The sequence below is a fragment of the Mandrillus leucophaeus genome, unplaced genomic scaffold (assembly GCF_000951045.1).
Source record: "Mandrillus leucophaeus isolate KB7577 unplaced genomic scaffold, Mleu.le_1.0 Scaffold655, whole genome shotgun sequence".
NCBI classification, from domain to species: domain Eukaryota; kingdom Metazoa; phylum Chordata; class Mammalia; order Primates; family Cercopithecidae; genus Mandrillus; species Mandrillus leucophaeus.
Window position 1 is genome coordinate 437,149 of NW_012107086.1, and position 15,307 is coordinate 452,455.

General features: G+C 40.8%; 1 protein-coding gene and 1 pseudogene across 2 annotated transcripts in view; one reads left to right on the forward strand and one right to left on the reverse strand.

The window, feature by feature from the left end:
- Positions 1-4,079: 4,079 nt before the first annotated feature.
- ZNF670 (zinc finger protein 670) overlaps positions 4,080-15,307 on the reverse strand; it is a 19,430-nt gene continuing 8,202 nt past the window's right edge. The window contains exons 2-4 of one of the 2 annotated variants that reach the window (XM_012001228.1): positions 6,473-6,599; positions 5,879-5,939; positions 4,080-5,151 (exon numbers count right to left, since the gene is read on the reverse strand). In XM_012001228.1, coding sequence (XP_011856618.1) covers positions 4,173-5,151; positions 5,879-5,939; positions 6,473-6,599 — 1,167 coding nt within the window. In that variant the 3' untranslated portion in view covers positions 4,080-4,172. The remainder of the gene's footprint in view (positions 5,152-5,878; positions 5,940-6,472; positions 6,600-15,307) is intronic. The other variant, XM_012001229.1, reaches the window with a different exon arrangement.
- Positions 9,830-11,166, forward strand: LOC105554681 (annotated as a pseudogene).

The following is a 15,307-nucleotide window of genomic DNA, read 5'->3' on the forward strand; positions in this document are numbered from 1 at the left end:
AGCAAAGTGTTGAGACATTGTATTTCCCGTGAAGACTCTAAGTCTGGGCTGTTCTACCATTCTCTTCTGATTTCAGAATGCTGCATTCCCAGCACATTCTACACTTATTCTTGAGAACTGCAAGTAAGAAAGAGGGTAGAACTGGGCCAGTCCAATACAACTTGGAGGACAGTTCTCAATCTTTAACAGTGAGGGATCAGGATATTTGTTGTGATAGAAACATAGGCAGCAGCAGTACAGAAATTTCAGTGTCCTAGTGGCCCATCTGCTATTAGGTTACTGGACCAGAGCATGACACATGACTGCTTTTCTCTTCTATGAAAACTGCTTCAGACGACCTTTCAATTCTCATGCAAAGGAGCAGCATTTGATTTATCGTTAGTGTGGGCAATCTGTGTGGTTAAAGAAAACAGTTCAGGAGTCCATCAACCGACACTGAAGACCACCCAATCCTCCAGTGAGTGCCATTCAATCTTGCTGGTGTTAGCAACATATAGTAAGGTCATTTTGACTAAGGCCGTCCAGGTTAGGTTAGGCCTTTGGCATGCTGATCAGTCGTGCTAAAAGAGGCCCATACACTAGATGGAGGTTCTGCAATGAAAGAGGCTAATGTCAAATGCTTCTTCCCCTTTTCTTGACTCATCAGTGCCTGGACCATGAGGCACCATGGATGTGCACCTCATCAGAAGAATGCACATAAAAGCAGCAGCACAAGAAACACTCAAGGCCACTAGTCTTGCACAAGTCATCTTGTTAGACAATTAGGTGACATGCTTAATTCTCCCCAGCATGGGGACATTCCTCCTTTCTGCAACTTCACACACACAAAATCTCTGGTGCTGTCCCAAGTGTGTACAGTAATAATGTTCACATGGCTACTCCAAGCATCCAGTGATGGTAAGCAAACGAGATGCAGCTACCACAGAGCAATAGTCTGACTTTTGATAATCAGGAATGAAGAACCCAGTGGTGAAGGTGCTGGGTCACTGCCTCAATGTGGGGTACCTTGGAAACTGCCTGCCAAACACAGGTCAAGGTGGAACATACCTCCTGCTGGGGAATGGCCAGTTAACCAATCACATCTAGGAGTTGAGAGTTTTACTGTGGGACGAGGTGGCAAATGCTGATAATGCAAAGTGCTGTGTAGACCAAAGTGAAAGTCCATCATCAATTGCTGGTTCTCATTTGGGTGATTTCTGTTACATTATGGAACCAGTTAGACAAAAGCAGGTAGTTAAAGCTGAAAAGATATCATCAGTCATTGTTGGTTCATTCTGTTGGTAATGCCAGTTGTTTCCACAGTCTCATTGGTGACAGAAGAACTGGGACCCTAAGGCTACTGGGAAAAACACGTGACACCCATGACGGTACAGATAAGATTGAGAGCAGTTATCAGTTAGATATACTCATAGACAAAAGAGGGAGGGTACTGTCAATGAGGCTGATCCACACAGGACTTGCACTGGCGAGCAGACAGAACAAACAGGGTGTAAGGGGAATGCTTTGTTGTATCTAGAACATGAGATGCTTCTTGGTTCTCATGAGGATGCAGCTGGTTTGCTTAAATGAACATGTGGAATGGTAGGCAACTGAAATATGTTAGACTACAGACTGGTGAGAACAAAATAGTATAATGCCATAATCCTGTAATATACAGTTTATTGTAGTGCTAATTACATATAAACTAGTTATGCAAAATTCATACTTACAAAACTGTACTATACTACATATTATATAGCTATTTATACACATATAAGTATACATGTACACATTCTATATATACTAGATGATGCTATACTATATGGTATACTAGGGCACACCAATTTGACTATAAATCCAAAAGGCCCCAACAATACACTAGAAAATTGAATGTATCAATATGGATTGAGTGTTTCTTATCTGAAATACTTGGGAATGAAAGTGCTTTGGATTTCAGACTTTAAAAATTTTTGGAATATTTGCAGAAAACTTTCTGGATGAGCATCCCTAATCCAAAAATCAAAATCCTCTAATGAGCATTTCTGTTGAGCATAAGGCCGGTGCTCAGTTTTTGACTTTGGAGCATTTCAGATTTGGTAGTTGGAATCTGGGCTTCACAGACATTCAACCTGTAGATAAAATACTTATATTCCATGATGAAGACAGATTTCACCCCAATGACCGTATTTGTATCTGAAAGCCAGTTAATGTGATAGACTATTAATACAATGCCAAAAACCACAAATCATCTCAATAGATGCAGGAAAAAACATGTGATAAGAGTTCAATACTCCTTGACCATGAAACAATAAATAAAAAACACAAGAAAATTTCCTGAGCCTGTGTGAGAATATTTCTGAAAAACCCACAGTATGCTTGATGGTAAGACTGAATGCTTTCACACTCAGACTAGACAAGCACACTGTCCAATCACAGTTCTCTCTTCTTAATTCAAAGTAAAAAGTAGGCCAGGTATGGTAGCTCATGTCAGTACCCCCAACATGTGGAGAGGCTGAGGCAGGAGGACAGCTTGAGGCCAGGAATTCAAGACCAGCCTAGACAATACAGCGAGATCCCATCTCTGTAAAAAATTTTAAAAATTATATAATTAGCTGGGCATGGTGACATGTGTCTGTAGCTCCAGCTACATAGGAGGCTAAGGTGGGAGAATCACTTGGGCCCAGGAGTTTGCAGCTGCAGTGAGCTATGACTATACCACTACACTTCAGCTTGGCTGACAGAGTGAGATCCTCTCTAAAAATATAACATTTTTTAAAAAAGTGAACTATGCAAATAACAGCCAATAATGACAAAGAATAAAGGAAAGAAAATGAAAATAATACTGTACATGAGACTATATAAACTTCACATACATGCAAATTAATAACAATTCTTTATTAGCAAAGAAAATAGAAGAAAATCTTTACAACAAAAAAGTAGCTTTCCCATAAAAAGGCAGAATAAATATATAGATATATACACACACACACACATATATATAAAATGGGGGAGGAATAACCAAAACTTGCCACATAAGATCAGTAAGAAATTTCCAACAATTAACAAGAATTCATTTTTCAATGGTCCATTAATCAGAGAACAATTAAAACAACCACATGGAAATTAAAATTGCCAACTATTAGAAATACATTTCAACTCAGTCTAGGGATCCAATACATTTTTAAATGAATAGACAAAAATTATGTTAACTGATGAGAAACAAAACACAGCCTATTAAGCTCATGTACGATGCTTATAAAGTATCTATGAAATTGTCAGCTCCATGATTCCTTGCAAAAAATTGAAAATCTAAAGTATAGACACCTTCTTTAACAATGAATCACTGATAAAAATATATTTGTAAGTAACTGGGAAAATTAAGTGCTTTAACACATTTTTGGTATTTTATGAGGTTCTTTCCCAGGATGGGTTCTTCTAAGTTTTAGAAGGGAACTAGGAAAATTGCAACATTCTAATCTTCCTTACATGTGTTGGATTTCTATTTTTTTTTTTTGAGACGGAGTCTGGCTCTGTCACCCAAGCTGGAGTGCAGTGGCCGGATCTCAGCTCACTGCAAGCTCCGCCTCCCGGGTTTACACCATTCTCCTGCCTCAGCCTCCCGAGTAGCTGGGACTGCACGCACCCGCCACCACTCCCGGCTAGTTTTTTGTATGTTTTAGTAGAGACGGGGTTTCACCATGTTAGCCAGGATGGTCTCGATCTCCTGACCTAGTGATCTGCCCATCTCGGGCTCCCAAAGTGCTGGGATTACAGACTTGAGCCACCGCGCCCGGCTCTATTTTAAATTTTAAAAAAATTAACAACTCTGTCGCCCAGGCTGGAGTGCGGTGGCATGATCTCGGCTCACAGAAACTCCTGCCTCCCTGATTCAAGTGATTCTCCTGCCTTAGCCTCCTGAGTAGCTGGGACTACAGGCGCGCGTCACCACGCCTGGCTAAGTTTTGTATTTTTAGTAGAGATGGGGTTTCATCATGTTGGTCAGGCTGATCTCGAACTCCTGACCTCGTGATGTGCCCGCCTCGGCCTCCCAAAGTGCTGGGATTACAGGCGTGAGCCACCGCGCCCGGCCTGAGTTTTTAATTTTTTCACGTGCTCTGATGAAACTAGAGTAACTGAAAGCTTTAACACAATTCTTACATTCACAGAGGTGTTCTATTGTTTGTTTTTTTTTTTTACCACATATAAGCTCTTTCATGCTTTCGAAGGGAACTGGAACAACTGAAGGCTTTACCACATTTCTTACATTCATAGGGTTTTTCTCCAGTATGAGTCCTTTCATGGCTTCGAAGGGCGCTGGAAGAAGTAAACGACTTACCACATTCCTTACATCCATAAGGTTTCACTCCAGTGTGAGTTCTTTCGTGCTCGCATAGGTTACTAGAATATTTGAAGGCTTTACCACACTGTTTACATTCATAGGGCTTTTCTCCACTGTGAGTCCTTTCATGGACTCTGAGGACCCTGGAACATCTAAAGGCTTTGCCACATTTTATACATTCATAGGGTTTTTCTCCAGTATGCGTTCTTTCATGTATTCCCAAGTAAGTGGAACGACTGAAGGCTTTGCCACATTCTTTACATTCATAGGGTTTCTCTCCAGTGTGAGATCTTTCATGTTGGCGAAGAGAACTGGAAAAAGTGAATGATTTACCACATTTCTTACATGCATAGGGTTTCTCTCCAGTATGAGTTCTTTCATGTTCACGAAGATAACTTGAATAATTGAAGGCTTTATCACAATGTTTACATTTATATGTTTTCTCTCCGGTGTGAGTGCTCTGAGGCATTTGAAATACACTAGGAAAATCAAAAGGCTTCTCATACACTGGACCCTTATAAGGCCCATTACTAGTGTGTGTTACCATGTGTCTGTCAACACTGGTGAGAGAGATAAAGGCTTTCCCACATTGTTTGCATTGATATAACTTCTCTGGACATTCCTCACACTCCAGTAGTTTGTTTCCAGTGTGAGACAGGATGTGCCTATGAAGGGCTGAATGACATATGAAGACTTTTCCACACACGCTGCATTCACATGGTTTTACTCCAGCAGAAACTTTCTTATTCAGATTCCAATTTGAATCCTGGCTGAAGGTTTCTCCATACTGACTGCCTTCTTTAATTTCAAACAATCTCTCTACCACACGACTGCTGTAAAAATGATAAACACATCATTAATGGTACATTTATTCATGGTTTACATTGCTACTAACACCAGGGAAAATGCAAGTTTCCTGCCATGTCTAAATTGTTTTAAAGTAAATAAATTAATTACTGTTTAAGACATGGGCCCCCCATAGCTATTATCATTATTATCACAACTGTGATAGTCACATGTACAATATTTTAGTGGTGTTTCCAAGTAAAATATTCTGAAAATACTGAACATCCATGTTACATTCAGGTGTGTTTTTTGCTAAGACTTTTCTGGAAAAAAACAAAAAAACAAAATTTCTAGTGGTTCTTATTTGTTTTGTCTGTTTATTATTATTATCGTTATTATTATTATTTTTGAGACAGAATCTTGCTCTTGCTCTGTTGCCCAGGCTGGAGTGCAATGGCGTGATCTCAGCTCACTGCAACCTCTGTCTCCCGACTCCAAGCAATTCTCCTGCCTCAGCCTCCTGAGTAGCTGGAATTACAGGCACGCACCACCACACCCAGCTAATTTTTGTATTTTTAGTAGAGACGGGGGTTTCATCATATTGGCTAGGCTGGTCTCGAACTCCTGACCTCACGATCCACCCGCCTCAGCCTCCCAAAGTGCTGGGATTACAGGCGTGAGCCACCGCGCCCAGCTGTTTTGTCTGTTTTAAAAACTTATGACATGCTAAGATTCCCTCAAGGGGCATTTTCTGCTCTTGTGAATGCAAATTACCTTAGATTTCTCCCAGGATTTTTGAAGTCATCTTGGATATTCTGGTCTTCTGATTTGTTTCCTAAAATGTACATCCATAAGATTATTACAAATGATTAGAAACTTGAAAAATTGCTAGATTCAAGGTTCACTATACACTGTGACCATGTCTAATTTTTTTCACCAAAGTACTCCCTTTTCACATGCCAAATCAGGAAACATTCATGACAAAGAAACACTTGTTTTTTCTTTGCTTTCTTTCTTTCTTTTTTTTTTTTTTTTGAGGCAGAGTCTTTCTTTGTTGGCCCGGCTGGAATGCAGTGGCTCAATCTCAGCTCACTGTAACCTCCACTTCCCGGGTTCCAGCAATTAACCTGTCTCAGCCTTCTAAGTAGCTGGGATTACAGGTGCTTGCTACCACGCCTGCTAATTTTTGTATTTTTTTAGTAGAGATGGGGTTTCGCTATGTTGGCCAGGCTGGTCTCGAACTCCCGACCTCAGGTGATCCGCCTACCTCGGCCTCCCAAAGTGCTGGGATTACAGGTGTGACCCACCACGCCCAGCCAAAACACTTGTTTTCTAATCAACTACATGAAAAAGTGTTGTTATTCTTACCTACGGAAGCCAGGTTCCTAAAGATTTCTTGCATCACATCTCTGTAGAGATTCTTTTGAGAAGGATCCAGCAAAGCCCACTCCTCCTGGGTAAAGGCCACAGCCACATCTTCAAATGACACTGAATCCTAGAATATCACACATATGCGGAGAGGAGGATGGCTTAGACAGACATGAAGAATCTATACTCATCTCATAAAATCGTACTATAATTCTGCAGACTTCAAACATTTCTTCCATGACTTGGTCATCAGAACTTTACTCTCTGTCTGCACTTACTGCTTCCCACTCAACATTCTTCATGCTAAAATGAACTATTCAGAAAGTCAACAGCACAGTAGGAACACCTTTCTCACTGGCAGGTGGAGGGAATAAACTGTGCCGTAAGAAATGAGGTCACCCCTAATTTCTATGTGTAGATTTTATCTTGAGGGCCTCTTATAAAAAAGTCATGCTATCTGTTGCGTATAACAGTTAGTGTTAAGTCTTAAGACTACATATCCTTAGAAATACCTGCTCACAAAGTCTGACCTTTTGGTATGAGAAAATAAGATTTTTTTGAGGGATCTCATCACCCTATGTGAACAATATGTAAACAATCTTATGCAAACAATATATTTATTATTCACTGAACTCCAGCTTTGTTTTGTTTCTGAAAGCCTACTACTTTACTCCATTCTTGCAGTGGTACCTAGGGTATCAGCTCTGGAAAACACTCTGAGCATTAAGTCTCTAACGAGCATTCTTGGTAAACAGTATTTCTCATATGCTGTTATAACTTGTTAATTGGAGAAATGAGGCATCAACGTGATTATAATAAGAAAATATTTGGGCCGGGCACGGTGGCTCACGCCCGTAATCCCCATACTTTGGGAGGCCGAAGCGGGCAGATCACGAGGTCAGGAGATCCAGACCATCCTGGCTAACATGGTGAAACCCCGTCTCTACTAAAAATACAAAAAAATTAGCCGGGCATGGTGGCGGCGCCTGTAGTCCCAGCTACTCAGGACGCTGAGGCAGGAGAATGGCGTGAACCCGGGAGGTGGAGCTTGCAGTAGGCTGAGATCGCGCCACTGCACTCCAGCCTGGGCGACAGAGCGAGACTCCGTCTCAAAAAAAAAAAAAAAAAAAAAAAAGAAAATATTTGGAAGCTTGCAAGTAGTTTACTCCAGACCAAATTAAATCTAGTTGTAAATAAGACTGATAATTTATCTTTAATAACACAAAACAATTTTAAAATTTCTATCAGATAACAACAAAGTGCAATGGAGTAAGCAGAAAGATAGTACATGTGCTTAGAAGAAACTCAATGTCATCAAGATATCACCTCTTTCAAATAGCCTTAAAAAATTCCATCAATCCCCAAAACAGACACTTTATTAGCAACTGAAAACTACTTTTCCAAACCTAATAAAAAAAAGGTCTAAGAATTGTTAAAGTCTTCCAAACAATAGGGCAATGGCTTCCTCACCATGTATCAGAAATTTTCAAACTATAATATTCAGGACGGCATAGTATTAACATGGAGATAAACAAATAGTCCAAAAAGGAAAAAAGTTTTAAATAAGCAGAAATTTTATATGTAAAGTTTATTGATGACAGAGCATTCCAGAACAGTGAAAGAAATCAAAAGCACTTTAGAGCAAACTGGTACTAACTGAAAAAGTACACTGCATTCCCCTCCATTCCATGAACAATAATCAAGTTCTTTATTTCAAACGTGAAAGACAAAACTAAAATACTTGCAGACTTCAAAGGAAAATAGGAGTATTTTTGGACAGAAAAATGGGCAGAATTCATTTAAATAGAAAAAAATAAAGGAACTGACAAATTCACATATATTAATATTCAGGAAATTAAAAGGCAAAAAGCAGTGGGAAAAAACTGTAATACATGCTATATAAAAGAATTAGTATGAAGTGTAAAAATCAACATGATTGAAAAGTGAGAAAATAAGCAAAGCATACTTAAAAGAAGATGAAAGACCATCTATTTTTTAAAAAGTCAACTTCCTTGGTAATGAGAAAATAGAAAATAGGTGCCTGACATTTGAAGTTGACTAGAGAAAAAAATCAACTCCATGTGACGACGGCCATGGCAAACGGGTTACTCAGGAAGAAAGGAGGAGTCAACTGATACTCTCCGCTGCTCTAATTTGAATTTACCACAATGTGTAGCCCATTAATTTTTCTAAAATGTCCAGAGAATTTACTGTGCATCTGCACTTGGAAATGTGGCATAAAATTATAGGAGCATTATTTTTCCAAAAAAGCAAAAAAAAAAAAACAAAAAAAAAAACCTTGAAAAAGCCCGAACATCAGAATCATTAGAATGCACGGCTGAATTCAATGGTCCACAGCCTCAGGCACTAGCATGTGTGCAACATAATGACACAAGGAAATCATCAAATAAACCTTTTTGTTTTAATTCCATTCATATTCATTTACAGAAAGTTCCAGTAAAGCAAAATGGAACTGAAAAATTACAGATGATAAAAATGCAAAAAAATAGCCAAAGAATCACAACAGTGGTCAACTAAGAGACAAGTCCAGGTGAAACTATCAGAAAACTCTTAAGGACTGTACGGGGCCTAGTGAAGAATCAAAGTTGCTTCAACTATTATTACTAAAACTCCTGACAAATGTTTTACTCATTCTTACTATATTTCATAACAGAAAACTTAAAAATTAATTAAAATTTAAAAGAACGCAATTTTTCTGTTTCTTTGCCTTATAACATGGTGATCTGAGTTGTGATTTACAGATTTCACAGAAACAAGTAAATCGAGCAGCACAGCTCACAGTGCTAGCTGCTTAGTGAGCAGCTAAAGTACATACCGGATCCCAGGCGGCAGAGCCGATTAGCAAGTCATTGCAAGAGAAGACAGAACCACAGGGTGGTGGGCAATGTCTGAACATTCTGCTAGTGGTACTAAGTGCGATGGTCAAGTGCAGAGATGTGTTTGGAGAGCGTAGGAAATTATTACTCAGAAAATTGACCCCTGTGGATCCATCAGGTCAGGCCTTTCAAGGTGGTTTGATATGGTTTGAATGAGGAAGAAAAGGAGCCAGGCCTGTGTTTTCTGTTGAAGGTAGGTGGAAAGCTAGGGTGGGAATTCAGTTTCAAGGTAAAAATTTACATGGTTTCAATCTGCTGCCAAAACCCAGAGAGAGCACCCAGGCTTGTTTTCACCATATCCTGATGTAAGGTCAGAAGTAGAACAAAGAAAGTTTAGGATTAAAAGTTGACAGCAGTCAATTAAAAGAAAAAGATGGAGACAGACACTTCTGATTTCCAGCAAGCAAGGCATAAAAGGCAATGGGCAAGCTTCCTGGGTTGAGTTCTGAGCTCCACGAAAATGTCTGACCCCACCAAGCTGCCTGAGCTATTTAAACGTTATTACCAGAGGCTCTTTCCCTATTCTCTGTACTGTAACTGGCTCAACTACAGCAGCGTGGTAAAGAATTACTCCCAACGCTGTGAATTTTCATTCACATTGAAAGATGACATTTACATTCGATACCAATCCTTCAACAACCAGAGTGATCTGGAAAAGGAGATGCAGAAAATGAATCCATACAAGATTGATATAGGCACAGTATATTCCCACAGACCCAATCAATACAATACAGTGAATCTGGGAGCTTTCCAGGCTCAGGAAAAAGAACTGGTGTTTGACACTGACATGACAGACTATGACAATGTGAGGCGATGCTGTAGTTCTGCAGATACATGTTCTAAGTGCTGTATCCTCATGACAACGGCCATATGCATCACTGACACAGCACTGAGGGAGGACTCTGGATTTAAGCATCGTCTCTGGGTATATTCCTAGAAGTAGGGGGGTATATTGTTGGGTCTGTGATAAATCAGAAAACTGTCTTCGGTGGTACATTCTGGGATAGTTGAGTATTTGAGCCTTGTAAAGCATGGTCAAGATGTTAAAAAGAAAGTTCAACTAACTGAAAAATTCACCCTTTTGTCAGAAAATCTATAAACGTAATAAAAAAAAACTTTGAAGACTATGCCTTGGTTAATCAAGATATTCTCAAAAATAACAAAAGCTGGGATAAGATTTTAGCCCTTGTTCCTCAAACAATTCAGGATGAACTTCAACAAAGCTTTCAAAAGTCTCACAATTCACTTCAGCACTGGGCGCACCAGCAGATGTCAGAACAACATCAAAAATGAAAATGTGGACCTGGCTGGAGTGGGAGATTATGCTCCAGGACTGTTTCCACGACGGGGTATCAATGTCAGCAAAGAAATCAATCATTTACCAAAGAGCCCTTTTAGTGTTCATCCTAAAACAGGTCGCATTTCTGTGCCTACTGTTTTGCAGAAAGTGGATCGGTTTGATCCACTTACTGTTCCAACCATAAGCCTCATCTGCCATGAACTGGATGCCTCGTCCACTAATCAAGAGGAAAAAAGGAGAATTAAGCTGAATCTGATATTAAACATAGAACCAGAGATTGTAAGACCAGTCTGGTACCTTATGTGACAGTTTTTGAACAATTTCTTGAAAACCTGGGTAAACCCTGAAAAAGAGAACTTCTTAAGAAGAGTGATTTACAAAAAGATTTCGGAAGACAATGCTCCTCAAACCAATGTGGGTATCTTCTGCCTTCAACCAAGGATCAAATGCTCCAAGAGCCATTTAACAAATACAGCAGAACTACGTATGTGTCTTAATGCTCAAAGTAAATTTTCCTTTGCTTGAGAAATAATTTATGTTGAAAAGATTTCCTGAGACCACCAAAGGAAAGTGTCAAGGTTCATGGAAGGAGCAATAAAAGGAGAAATAATTGGGAAAAAAAAAAAAACAAAAGAACCCAACAACCAAAGGCAACATTCGGGCTATTATTAAAGAGTCTTTAACAGATGGTGGTAAGGTAGCGCAGAAAATGGAGCACCTACACACTGCTGGTGGGAATGCAAATTAGTTCAGCCATTGTGAAAAGCGGTTTGAAGGTTTCTCAAAAAACTTAAAACAGAACTACCATTTGACCCAGCAATCCCATTACTGGATACAGACCCAAAGGAATATAAGTTGTTCTACCAAGAAGACACATGCACCAGTATGTCCATCACAGCACTATTCACAATGTCAAAGACACACAATCAATCTAAACGCCCATCAATAGTGGACTGGATTTTTAAAAAAGTGATACATATACACCATGGAATACTATGCAGTTATAAGAAATTAAATCATGTCCTTTGCATAAACATGGCTACAGCTGGAGGCCATTATCATAAACAAATTAACGTATTAACAGAAAACCAAATACCACATGTTCTCATTTATAAATGGAAGCTAACTGTTGAGTATACATGGACACAAAGATGGGAGCAATAGACACTGGGGTCTACCTGAGGGGGAGAATGGGAGGAAAGCGAGAGTCAAAAAACTACCTATCAGGCACTATGCTCACTATCTATGTGACAAAATCATTTGTGCAGCAAAACAGAAACATGAAATTTACTCATGTAACAAATCTGCATATGTACCCCCAGAACACAAAAGTTAAAAAAAAAGCAACATTCACATTCACAATAAAAGGCAAATAAATTTAACTAAACAACTCTAAGATTAACCATTAAAGAACTGAGTTCCCAGTAAAAACTACCAAGCAAAATATAGAGAGACCGAGAGGCATCCAGAGAATCAACACTTAGTTGATGAGAAAACTGTAAGAATCCTCTGCGAGTAGCAGTACATGTATAGGAAAAACCAAACTGAAATTGGTGAGCTGCTCAAGTTCGAGACATCTCCTGGGTGCCCAGGCTTAGGGATCCCCACTAATGTATGAGTTTTACATCCAGAAACATTACCAGTTGATATGGTTTGGTTGTGTGTTTCCTTCAAATCTCATGTTTAAATGTGACCTCCAATGTTGGAGGTGGGCCTAGGGGAAGGCATTTGGGTCATGGAGACAGACATCTCATAAATGACTCAGTGCTGTCCTTGAAGTAATGAGTTCTCTGTTGGTTCACAGGAGAGCCGGGTATTTAAAAGAGGCTGGAACTTCTTCCTCCTCTCTCTTCCTCCCTCTCTCACCATGTGGCTTGCCTGTTCCCCTCTGCCTTCCCTCTGAGGCATCACCAGAAGCCAAGCAGCAGATGGTGCCACGCTTGTGCCGCCTGCAGAACCGTAAGTCAAATAAACCTATTTTCTTTAAAACTACCCCGTCTTAGGAATTACTTCATACCAACGGAAAAATGGGATAATACAGAAAATTGGCACTGCGGAGTGAGGTGTTGCCATAAAGATACCTGAAAATGTGAAAGCAGCTTTGTAACTGCGTAACAGGCAGAAACTGGAAGACCTTCAAGGGCTCAGAAAAAGACAGGGAGATAAGGGAAGTTAGGACTTTTTAGAGAGTGATTCAATGATTGAAAGCAAAATGTTGACAGAAATACGGACAGTGAAAGCCAGGCCAATGAGGCCTTAGACGGAACTGAGAAAGTCTTGGGGAGCTTGAGCAAAGGTCACCCTGTTACACCCCAGCAAAGACTTGGCTGCATGGTGTCCATGGCCTAAGGATTCGCAGGAGGTTTAATTTAGGAGTGATAACTTAAGAGTCTCCAGAGGCAGACATTCCTAAGCAGCAAAGGATTCAAGAGGTGGTATGGTTGCTCCTTTGCTCCCACAATCAGAAGTGATTTAAAGTTGAAACGTGATTAAAAGAGAAGCAGAGCGTACAAGTTTGGAAAACGTGCAACCTGGCCCTGTGGTGAAGGAATCCAAGCAGCCTGTGGAGCAGCCTGTGGAGCAATGACTTGGAAGACAGAGTTGCACAACTAAAGGGGAACCAGGTACCAGCAGCCACGGCACTAAGAAAGACCTGTGATGCATTTCAGGAAACTCTGTGGTGGCCCCTCTCGCCACAGGCCCAGGGGCCTAAAAGGAAAAAGTCTGGGGTACCAGGTCGAAGGCATCACTGCCCTGTGCAGCCTTAGGACACTGTTCCTTGCATTCCAGTAGCTCTGGTTCCAGCTTTGGCTAAAAAGCCCCCATATCCCACTTGGGCCACGGCTCCGGAGGGCACAAGCCATAAGCCTTGGTGGCTTCCACTTAGTGTTAAGTCTGCAGGTGCATAAAATGCAAGAGGTTAAGGAGGCTTGGTAGCTTCACCTAAATTTCAGATGCATCAGGAATGTAGGTGCCCAGGTGCCCAGGCAGAAGCCTGACACAGGGAAGGAACCCCCATAGGCAGCCTCTACTAAGGCAGTGCCAAGAGAAACGTGAGGATGAAGCCCCCACACAGAGTCCCCACCATGGCACTGCCTAGCGGAGCTGTGGAAACAGAGCTGCTGCCTTCCAGACCCCAGAATTGTACAGCCACAAGCAGCATGCACCTGAGCCTGGACACACTGCAAGCATTAGACTCTAATATGTCAGAAGTCACATAGGCTGCACCCAGCAAAGCCACAGGAGTGAGGATGCCCAAGGCTTTGGGAGCCCAATCCTTGCATCAGTGTGCCCAGGATGTGCAACATGGAGTCAAGGGAGATTTATTTGGAGCTTTAAGGGTTAATGTCTGCCCTGCTGGATTTCAGAGCCTGTTACCCTTTCTTTTGGCAAATCTCTCCCTTTTGGAATGGGAAGGTTTAGCCAATACCTGTGACACCACTGTATCTTGGAAGTAAATAACTCTTTTTCTTTTTAATCTTACAGGCTCATTGGTGAAAGAAACTTTCCTTGAGTCTCAGATGAGAATTTGAACTTTTGAGTTGATGCTGGCAAGAGTTAAGACTTTGGGGAACAGGCTGGGTGCAGTGGCTTATGCCTGTAATCCCAGCTACTTGGGAGGCTGAGGCAGGAGAATTACTTGAACCTGGGAGGCGGAGGTTGTAGTGAGCCAAGATAGCACCATCGCACTCCAGCCTGGGGGACAAGAGCAAAACTCTGCCTCAGAAAAAAAAAAAAAGAAAAAAAAGACTTTGGGGAACTATTAAAAAGGGATGAGTTTTGCAAAGTGAGAAGACATAAGATTTGGGGTGCAAGGGGTGAAATTCGGTTTAGATGCATGTGTCCATGAAGTCTTGCTTTGAAATGTAACCTTCAGTGTTGGAGGAGGGCCTGGGGGAGGTTTTGGGTCACGGGGGTTGAACCTTCATGAATGGCTTGATGCTGTTTTCATGGTACTGAGTGAATTCTCACTCTACTAGTTCACATGGGAGCTGGTTGTTTAAAACAGCCTGGAATCTCCTTCGCTCTCTCAGCATATGACATACGTGCCCCCTCTGCTTTTGGCCATAAGTAAAAGCTTCCTGAGGCCTCACCACAAAGCAAGCAGATGCTGGTGCCACACATGTACAGTCTGCAGAACTGTGAGCCAAATAAACCTCTTTTCTTTATAAATGACCCAGTCTCAGGTTTTCCTTTATAGTAATGCAAAACAGACTAATACACCAGTGAAGATCACGGAAAAATCAGTCTCAGATTCCAGAAGTAGGAGAAAGTAGACATTTTTATTCACGCCCAAATAATTATCTTCTTAATATTTCTGCATGCAAAATAAACAATTTCTCAAAGGCCTAACCAAATGAAATTTTACCAGAGCTAAACATGCTGTGGTAAGAAAAATACCCATCCTCCTCTTATCACCTCTATTTAACATGGTAAAGAAGGTGCTACCAGGAAATCAGTTAGAAAAACAAATTCCAGAATTTACAAAGCAGATATAGACAGTACTCAGACATGCACCGCAACTGCACATACAGGTGGGGACACACACACACAGATACACAAAGCAGATATAGACAGTACTCAGACATGCACCGCAACTGCACATACAGGTGGGGACACACACACACAGATACACAA